The sequence below is a fragment of the Terrapene carolina genome, unplaced genomic scaffold (assembly GCF_002925995.2).
Source record: "Terrapene carolina triunguis isolate 2854851 unplaced genomic scaffold, T_m_triunguis-2.0 Scaffold508, whole genome shotgun sequence".
NCBI lineage: Eukaryota > Metazoa > Chordata > Testudines > Emydidae > Terrapene > Terrapene triunguis.
In genome coordinates this window covers 1071129-1081696 of record NW_020664859.1, presented here as the reverse complement: position 1 = coordinate 1081696, position 10568 = coordinate 1071129, and the positions used below count along the sequence as shown (strand labels likewise).

Here is a 10568-nt window from a genome sequence, read left to right as displayed (position 1 = left end):
AAAGGCTACTTTGATTTGGGGCTGACTTTAAAAAGGGGATTGTTTGCAAATAAGGAATGACTGTAACACCCGACCTGTGACCTGGGCACAGCTCTTACCGGTTTCAAAAGCCCTGACACAGAGATAAACACAAGGCAAGAGCTGGGGGCAGATTTCACAGCTGGCCCCTGGCTTTCTAATGGGCTGATTGAAACCCCCTGCTCCAGCCAGCCAGCGCCCCGTCCCCTGGGAGAGTTGTGGCTTAGGAGGCCCTGCCCCAGCCCCTGGGCCCGGCTCACACAGCTGATGCACGCGCTGGGACGTGACACAAGCGAGGGCTGAGGTTGCTGGAGCAGGTGCATTTTGCCTGCGCGGCCCCTAGCCGGCGGCCTCGGTTCCTTTTCTCCTTGCGCTGGGTTTGCAGCGTTCCCGTCTCGCCCCTTTCCCTGGAGACGAGCCCCCTTCTCCCCTCCTTCACATGCCTTCCATGATGTCAGCACGGGGGGAGGGAGCTCCCTTAAACCTCCCATTACCCAGCCTCCTGCAGCCATCCGCGAGAAGGCAGCAAACGGGGAACCAGGCAGCGGCTTTGCTGAAGCGTTGGACTAGCCAGAGCCGGGTCTATTGTGCGTCTCCTTCAGCCCGCCAGGAGATGGGTGGCAGGAGGCAATACAGATCCTGTGCCGTGGCAGGGCTTGGCCCCTTGACTGCCAGGCTGGGATCCTGAGTTCACATGGCTCAGCGACAGGAGGAATAAAGCAGCGGAGCGGGGCATACTGCAGGACTTCTTGCCGTCTCTTTGTTCTCGCTATTTCCCCTCAGCGTTATGGCCAGAGGTTTTGTGCAATGAATGTTGCCTCCAAAGCTTTTCTCCGAGCGAATATGGGCACAGCTGTATCCAAGAGGAAGACTCTGAGGAATGATGCTATGTCTTCTGTAGCAGCGAAAGTTAGGTGAGTGATCACTTCGGTCTAGACAAGTTTATTGCAAGGGTGGGATAAAAATAACTACCCAAGAAGATTCTGGCAATGCTGGGAAGAAAACAACGCCTTGCTAAACGAAATGCCAACACAATTCAATGTGATGCCTGGGGTGTGCAGTCTAACTGGGCTAACTGCATTACACATGTCAGCATAGAAGAAATCTGGGTATTTGCCGAGGGCAGGGTGTGTGTGTGAGGGGGCATAATGAGACTCAGTATTGCAGGTGTTTGCATTTGTCTCCTCTCTTTCTTTCCCGTGAAATTCACCAGGCGAGTAGTGCTCGAACATGCAAACATTTTAGATGCCTCATTGTTTTTCCAGACAAGGTAATATCTCTGCAAAGCAAACTAAACTGACAAGACAATCAGGCTGGTTTGTGTGGGTGGGGAGAGAATAAGATGCTGGTTTCCTTGCTCCCTTTAACTTAGGCTGACCTGCTTATTTATTTTTAGCTTTATTCTGGCTTTCCAGTGGGTTTAAATAGCAAATGACATGAGGTGTAAGGAACCATCTGACGAGCGGGAGGCCTGTCAAAACAATCACTCATGGGAATAACACAAACAAATCTCAAGTAATTAATGGCATTGATTTGCAATCAGGAAATCACATTTATATATGTAAAGTTCATATACCAATGACATAACTTTTTGTGTTCCTCAGAAACACCCTGTGGGGCAAAATCTCACTGTCCCTTTGGTTACTGTATGTGTGAGTGAGCACCTCAAGGACTAATAAACAGTGCAGTTCATGCTGCATTTATTATGGGTGCATTAAGCTAATAGAAATAATCTCTCTCTCTCTCTCAACAGTCCTTCTGTAGGGAATGTAACTAATGGCTACTTAGAGTAGGAACATTTTTCAGTAGAAACTACATTGTACCTCTGCATTCTAGAAATGCTGACATACACAGTACCTATAGCCGTATGGCTAATATTTGAAAAATGTCTAATATATGATAAATATTTGCTTATCCTGTGCAAAACAGAAAGTTCACTCCTAAATGTCTGACATGCTAGCACATACGATCATACCATGCAATTCTCTCAAGTGTCGTATAACTGTTTTCAAATGAACAACCTTCAAAGAGTTAATTCATCTGTGAAGGTTCTACCCAGGGCATATTCCCCAGTTCTGCTAGCATCATCAATTGATACTGCTCATTTTGCCCTCTGCCAAATGCCAGCCCCACTGAGGCAGGGGTTTAATGTTTTAATGAGCTAGTCATCAGAGTGTATCCTTTCAATCCTTGTAAATGGCAAATACTTTGAGTTTGCCTGGTTTGGTTTGCATCTGCATGTCTGACCACACAGCTGGTGGTAGCTTTCTCAGTGAGGTGATCTCCTGTAATAAAAAAGCCATCCTGTGAAAAGCCAAACCTACCAAATATCCCCATTTATTGGAATGTCTCAGGCCATTACTTTTACCCTTTGAAAGGTTTTCTTTTCTTAGTACTTGGTCCATGCTATAGAATTTGGGTGTATATTGCCCATCCCTGTTACCTTTTAATATGGTAAGACTGATGAGGAAAGATTAATAAAACTGGGAATTTTCAGCTTGGAAAAGAGCCAACTAAGAGGGATACAATAGAGGTCTATAAAATCATGACTGGTGTGGAGAAAGTAAATAAGGAAATATTATTTACTTCTCATAACACAAGAACTAGGAGTTGCCAAATGAAATGAATAGACAGCATATTTAAAACAAACAAAAGGAAGTATTTCTTCACACAATGCACAGTCAACCTGTGGAACTCCTTGCCAGAGGATGTTGTGAAGGCCAAGATGGGGTTCAAAAAAGACTAAATAAGTTCATGGAGGATAGGTTCATCAATGACTATTAACCAGGATGGACAGGGAGAGCCTCTGTTTGCCAGAAGCTGGGAATGGGCGACAGGGGATGGATCTTTTGATGATTACCTGTTCTGTTCATCCCCTCTGAAGCATCTGGCCCTGGCCACTGTCAGAAGACAGGATCCTTTGGTTTGATCCAGTGTGGCCGTTCTTATGGCTCCTGGGAGATCCTGAAAAACTTCTCTGTTGCTTGATGGGACTTGGGATTTTTTTTTTTTTTAAATAGATGAGCTTCACATCTTAAACTGACTGTGGAATATTGGCCATGAAGATGGCAGAGAGCTGGCTCCATCCCTGCTGTGTGGCAAACACAGCTGCAGCCCTCTAGAGATATTTTCCTTTTGCTTCTTAGTGGCTGCTGGGCTGATATTATGTGGATAATCATAGAGGGAATAGGTCCATTAGTAGCACTGGCTGCTTCCCCAGTCTTAGCCGTTCACTGCTAAGCAGATTGGAGGAAGTGAACTTTTCATATGAACCCAGGGGGAGGCTCTTTTTGCTAGAAAAAATTATAGCCAAGTTCTCTGTAGAGCCCAGTCGATGCTGCGCTGACAAATAGACTTAAAGCAACTTGTCACTCTGAAGCTCTAAGGCACAACATTAAATCCCAATGATGGTAATAGTGGGGTAAGAAGAGAGGAAGTGATGTAGTTAGAAATGGACAGTGCAGAAGGCAATATAGTTCAGATTATTTTTAGGGCTGTCAAGCAATTAAAAAAATTAATTGCGATTAATCACGCGATTAAAAAAAGTTAATCACGATTAATCGCACTGTTAAACAATAATAGAATACCATTTATTTAAATATTTTGGATGTTTTCTACATTTTCAAATAGATTGATTTCAATTACAACACAGAATAAAAAGTGTACAGTTCTCACTTTATATTTTTGATTACAAATATTTGCACCTTAAAAAACAAAAGAAATAGTATTTTTCAGTTCACCTCATACAAGTACTGTAGGGCAGTCTCTTTATCATGAAAGTTGAACTTACAAATGTAGAATTATGTACAAAAAATAACTGCATTCAAATGTAAAACTTTAGAGCCTACAAGTCCACCCAGTCCTACTTCTTGTTCGGCCAATTCCTCAGACAAACAAGTTTGGTTACAATTTGCAGGAGATAATGCTGCCTGCTTCTTGTTTACAATGTCACCTGAAAGTGAGAACAGGTGTTTGCATGGCACTTTTGTAGCTGGCATCGCAAGATATTTACGTGCCAGATGTGCTAAAGATTCATATGTCCCTTCATGCTTCAACCACCATTCCAGAGGACATGCGTCCTTGCTGATGACGGGTTCTGCTCGATAACGATCCAAAGCAGAGCTGACCGACGCATGTTCATTTTCATCATCTGAATCAGATGCCACCAGTAAAAGGTTGATTTTCTTTGTTGGTGGTTCAGGTTCTGTAGTTTCCGCATCCGAGTGTTGCTCTTTTAAAACTTCCGAAAGCATGCTCCATCTCTTGTCATTCTCAGATTTTTGGAAGGCTTTTCAGATTCTTAAACCTTAGGTCAAATGCTGTAGCTATCTTTAGAAATCTCACATTGGTACCTTCTTTGCATTTTGTCAAATCTGCTGTGAAAGTGTTCTTAAAATGAACAACATGTGCTGGGTCATCATTCGAGACTGCTATAACATGAAATATATGGCACAATGCAGGTAAAACAGAACAGGAGACATACAATTCTCCAAGTCGTTCAGTTACAAATTTAATAAATGCATTATGTTTTTTAATGAGCATCATCAGCATGGAAGCATTTCCTCTGGAATGGTGGTCGAAGCATGAAGGGGCATACGGATGTTTAGCATATCTGGCATGTAAATACCTTGCAACGCCGGCTACAAAAGTGCCATGTGAACTCCGGTTCTCGCTTTCAGGTGACATTGTAAATAAGAAACAGGCAGTGGTATCTCCCATAAATGTAAACAAACTTGTTTGTCTTAGCGATTGACAGAACAAGAAGTAGGACTGAGTGGACTTGTAGGCTCTAAAGTTTTACATTGTTTTGTTTTTGAGTGCAGTTATTGGGAGGAAAAAAAATCCTATATTTGAAAGTTACACTTTCTCGATAAATAGATTGCACTACAGGACTTGTATGAGGTGAACTAAAATACTATTTCTTTATAATGTTTACAGTGCAAATATTTGTAATAAAAATAATAATATAAAGTGAGCACTGTACACTTTGTATTCTGTGTTGTAAAAGAAATCAGTATATTTGAAAATGTAGAAAAACATCCAAAATATTTAATACATTTCAATTGGTATTCTATTGTTTAACAATGCGATTAATCGCAATTAATTTTTTTAGTTAATCGCGTGAGTTAACTGTGCTTAATCGACAGCCCTAAGTATTTTAGTTTATAAAGAAATCTGTCCATCAAAGCTTTCAATGCAGCTTCTGGAATGTCTGCCCACAACATGAGGCTAAAATGCACAGTGAATACTTTTTAAATATACATATTCTATAAAGAAGATGAAATTCTCTTCAGCATATGACAGCCCTGTGAGTTTAGCAAGAGGACAGAAGCTGGAGTGTAGATGTTTTAATGTGAAAAATACAACTTTGGTCCAATGGGATTAGAAAGAAATTCTATTGTGGTCCAGAAGAATTCAGATGATGGCATGGATTTTTGACAGATGGCTAATGCTGGGTGTATGGGAATCATTTTGAGGTGCTACTGTTTGTGACTTCATATCTGGAGGAGATAGGTGTTACCCAAATAATACAAATACCGTGGAATCCAGGATTGGGCCAAGAGACGCTTGCTTACTTTGGCATCTGCTGTACAGGTATGACAAGATGCTGTGGTGATTCTTATGTAGGAACTCTTAGATGCCCCTTAATCGGTTCCAGGTCACATGCTGGGATCAGGAAGCATAGCTGAGTGGGCCTGTTCTGGGTGTTCAGCCAGTCAGGTCACAGCACTGGCTGTTCCTAGCTATGGCCTGTGGACCGCCCATACTGCAGAGATGCCAAACTGAAGGGGAGGGAGGGCAGAAAACCTCCTGACAACCCCCCTGCAGAATTCTCCCTGAACTGTTTGGGGGGGGGGGCATGTTCTGTGTGGCAGTGGTTCTGCCCCCAAATCCTATGGAACTGAACACCAATAGCCAGGGTCCTCCATTCCTCTGCCCTGGTTCTGTGGTTCTCTGACAGTGTGACAAGGGTTTCCACGGCAAGTGCTGCCCCCCTGGATTTCTGCAGCATGGAGGGGGCAAGGAAGTGAAAATTCAGCTCTGTTTCATTTCATGCTGCCACCTTTTCCACAGGGCTTTTAGGGGAGGATGATGCTTGGTTCGCCAGCTCCATCCTTGGCCCTTCTCCATTGGCCCCTGCCCATACCCTCTTTATCTAGGGAGAGGGCTCTGCAGGGCAGGAGATGGGCCCCAGTAGTGGATTGCACTATCCTCCACACAGAGAGAAGGAGACTCTCCATGTGGGCCTCCAGTCCCCTGTGATTTTATGTAGGCAGCCCAGGGACCATACTCTGTCCTCAGGAGGGAGATGCTCTGTGATTGTGTCACTGTAGCTGCTGAGCGGCTTCCCTTTAAGGCTTCACCTGAGGTGGGGCAGACATTTTTACTTAGAAGAAAAGCTGTCTACTAGAAATTGTTCTATGTGAGATACATGAATATATCACCCTCAGGGGCGGCTCTAGCTTTTTTGCCGCCCCAAGCATGGCAGGCAGGCTGCCTTTGGCGGCTTGCCTGCGGAAGGTCCCCGGTCCCGCGGATTCGGCGGCATGCCTGCGGGAGGTCCGCCAGTCCCACGGCTTCGGCGTACCCACCGCCGAATCCACGGGACCAGCGGACCTCCCGCAGGCATGCTGCCAAAGGCTGCCTGACTGCCGCCCTCGCAGGGACCGGCAGGGCGCCCCCCGCGGCTTGCCGCCCCAGGCACGCACTTGGAGCGCTGGTGCCTGGAGCCGCCGCTGATGACCCTATTACTGAGCAGGGTACAGAATTTGTTTACTGTTGTGTGACAAGCACGATAATGTGGTCTCAGCAACAGGTCTGAAATCCCTTGAACCATAAATTCAAATCCCAGCAGGTTTGATTCAGCCCTTCAGCTTTCCCAGGTGGATTCATTAACTTCCATGCAGTTTACTGCAAGTTGTCTCTTTCAAACAAGTCTTTAAAAACCAAGGCCCTATCTGCTCTTCATGGACATTACCAGTACCTTGATAAGAACAAGTGATTGCCCTGGCATTCTTGGTCAACATTACCTCCTCTTCTGATGCAGTTGTAGTATACAGTGTAATGATCAGGTGCTATCTCCACTCCAGAATTCAATGTTGCATTGCTCATACTTATAACGTATGAAAGATCCTGTATAAATGTAAGAGGGGTAGCCGTGTTAGTCTGGACCTGTAAAAGCAGCAAAGAGTCCTGTGGCACCTTATAGACTAACAGACGTATTGGAGCATGAGCTTTCGTGGCTGAATACCACGAAAGCTCATGCTCCAATACGTCTGTTAGTCTATAAGGTGCCACAGGACTCTTTGCTGCTTGTATAAGTGTAAAATAGCATCGTTATTATATTGCTTTATTCCTTGTTAGAGCAATAAGTGGGAATGAAGTCTTCCCATGCCATGTACAAATGAACAGAATGGAGGGATTTATATTGCATGGCAGGTGGCCTCATATGATTATTCTTTGGGTGAACGTATAGGATGGCTTTCATGCACAACTCTTGTGTCCCTTCCTTGTTATATAGCAGACCTGTTCGGGTTGCTGTTGTGCTGCAAGTGAAGTCTTTACAATATACCAGCGTCTGCTAGGGTTCATGGATCTCATGATGTTTTGTTACATATTTCCCCACTAAAATTGTGTCAATTCTATGAGCTTATAGCATAATACATGTGAACATCCCTTTGCTTCTTCTACACAGCTGCTGGCATGCACACAGGATACCCTCTCCCCTGCTCAAGACCCCTTTTATGAGGTTACATGAGATACAATATCCTATAGTATAAAGTCCTTCCAGATTCACCATATTGTACAGCATGCCAGCTTCTTGCCACCTACTGAACCTGTCTAAATCTCCTATATTGCTTTGAAAATTTCAATGTCTCTTTTAAAGAGCTGAGCCCAGTGCTGGTACCTATAATAACAAATAGCTGCAATAAGGAATCTGTTTTAACCAGCCAAAGGAAGCAGTGATAGACTTTGTATGTGTCCTGCCCTTGTCAATCTAGGCTAGGTGGAGGAAAATCTAAAGGCGTATGTTGCTCTTGGACATTAATAGTACCCTGGTTACGCCTTCTGACACCTCTGAGTTGGGGCAACATGTTTAGGCTCTTTGCAGTCACATTATTTACCTGAGGCAAGTTTCCTCTTTTCATGCTTGACAGTTAAATGAATATCCCTTGCTCACTGTGCTCCAAGGTGCCAACCACTGTGAACGGTATTCTGTCCAGGTCATGAATAATTTCGGTGGGTTTTGAACCACATTAGCTGTGTTCATAGTGGCAGAATTGAGGGGTGGGGGAAGTGGAGCAAACATAGAATATCAGGGTTGGAAGGGACCTCAGGAGGTCATCTAGTCCAACCCCCTGCTCAAAGCAGGGCCAATCCCCAGACTGATTTAGATGGCCCCCTCAAGGATTGAACTCACAACCCTTGGTTTAGCAGGCCAGTGCTCAAACCACTGAGCTATCCGTCCCCCCCAAACAAGATATATTAATAAATATTGCTAATAAATTGGTTTTTGGTTTGAATTACAAAATTAGAGCATGAGGAGAACACAGTAGGTGCCATATGATTGATTTTACTAAAATCATTCAGTAGTATCTTATGAAATTGTTATGATTTCAAATTGGATTAGGTAGGAAAACTGCCATGTAGAATTGCGCATTGGTCACAGACTCTAAATAAAGAAAGGGTTATGGTAAACTGCAGTGCATAGGCATGCGTGTGGGGTGTGCTGGGTGTGCCCAGGCACACCCTAATGCAGGGGTGGGCCCATGGGACTTGCCCCCCATGGTGCCGCAGGCCCCGCGCCGCTCTCCGAAGCAGCCGGCACCACGTCCCTGGGACCCCGGAGGTGGGGGGCAGAGGGCTCTTTGCATTCCTCCAGGCACCGCCCCCTGCAGCTCCCATTGGCCGGGAACGGGGAACCGCGGCCAATGGGAGCTTCGGGGGAGGTACCTGGAGGCGTGGCAAAGGCAGCGCGCGGAGCCCTGTGCCCCTCCCCCACTCCCCCAGGAGCTGCACAGGGACGTGGTGAGCGGTGCGGTGTGAGGCCAGGGTAGGCAGTCAGGGAGTGCGCTGCTGCCATCCCGAGCCGCTTTAGGTAAGCGGCGCTGGGCTGGAGCCCGAACCCCTCCTGCACCCAGCCCCCCAACTCCCTGTCCTGAGCCCCCTGCTGCACTCCAACCCCCTGCCCTGAGCCCCCGCCGCACCCTGCACCCCTCCTGCACCCTGAGCGTCCTTCCTGCACCCCTCCTGCACGCCAACTCCCTGCCCTAAGCCCCCTGCCTGCACCTCGCACTCCAACCCCCTGTCCTGAGCCCCCTGCTGCACCCTGCACCCCCATGCACCCCAACTCCCTGCCCTAAGCCCCCTGCCTGCACTCCGCACCCCTCCTGCACCCCAATCCTCTTCCCTGAGCCCCCTCATACACTCTGCACCCCTCCTCTGCCCCAATCCCTTGCCCTGAGCCCGTTCCTGCACACCGCACCCCCTCCCACACCCTGCACTCCCTCCCGCACCCCAGCCCCTTTCCCCGGCTCTGCATACAATTTCCTCACCCCGATGTGGCCCTCAGCCCAAAAAGTTTGCCCACCCCTGCCCTAACGTCTCAAAAAAAAAAGTGACTTTATGTTTTAATTTAATCGCGTGATACGCTCTTTTTGTTTTAAAGTATGGATTGTTGTATTATGCAATAAGCGCCGAATTGCGTAATATAGATGTTGTAGAAATGTATAAAAAGCCCGCGTTCGCTCGCATCATGCGTCCCCACTACTGCGGCACTGCATTACCATTGGTCCTCCCCTCCCCTTCCGACTACTATTCTAGAAAATTCTTTGACCTATATAAGTGGCCGCGTCAGGCGTGCCCAGTGCAGTGTCTACAGTGTTTGTAATTTTGTCGTGTGTACTCTACTGAAATAGCATAACAAGCCCGTGGCTTTACATTTTAATTCAATCGTATGATACACCCCTTTAATTTTAAAATATGGATTGGTTCGTTGTTAAGATAAGAAAAGGAGCAGACAAACTGAATTATAATGAATGTGCTGACAGTAGTGCAAATACCTCGGACTCCTCGGTTAAGAACTTACATGAAGATAATGCCGCCACCAGTTCCAGTGTGTGCGATAAACTGAGTAATGACCAACAGAAACAGATTTTGTCTCTTAGTTCAAGTCAGTGTAGTTCCTATTCAAAGCCATCAAACATTCCATCTGATGACCCGGTCTGTGATATGCCAAAAAATAGATTAGAACGCCAGTCTCGATTAACTAGAGCAGGGGTAGGCAACCTTTCAAAGTGGTGTGCCGAGTCTTCATTTATTCACTTTATTTTAAGGTTTCGCGTGCCGGTAATACATGTTAACGTTTTTTAGAAGGTGTCTCTCTCTAAGTCTATATTATATAACTAAACTATTGTTGTATGTAAAGTAAACAAGGTTTTCAAAATGTTTAAGAAGCTTCATTTAAAATTAAATTAAAATGCTGATCTTACGCTGTCAGCCTGCTCAGCCCGCTTCCAGCCTGGGGTTCTGTTCACCTAGGCCTGCAG

General features: G+C 45.8%; 1 protein-coding gene across 1 annotated transcript in view; it reads left to right on the top strand.

Annotated features, from left to right (window-relative positions):
* The first annotated feature begins 825 nt into the window (after positions 1 to 825).
* NSMF (NMDA receptor synaptonuclear signaling and neuronal migration factor) overlaps positions 826 to 10568 on the top strand; it is a 76839-nt gene continuing 67096 nt past the window's right edge. Inside the window, exon 1 of the mRNA XM_026658732.2 lies at positions 826 to 932. Within this exon, the coding sequence (XP_026514517.1) occupies positions 826 to 932 (107 nt within the window). The remainder of the gene's footprint in view (positions 933 to 10568) is intronic.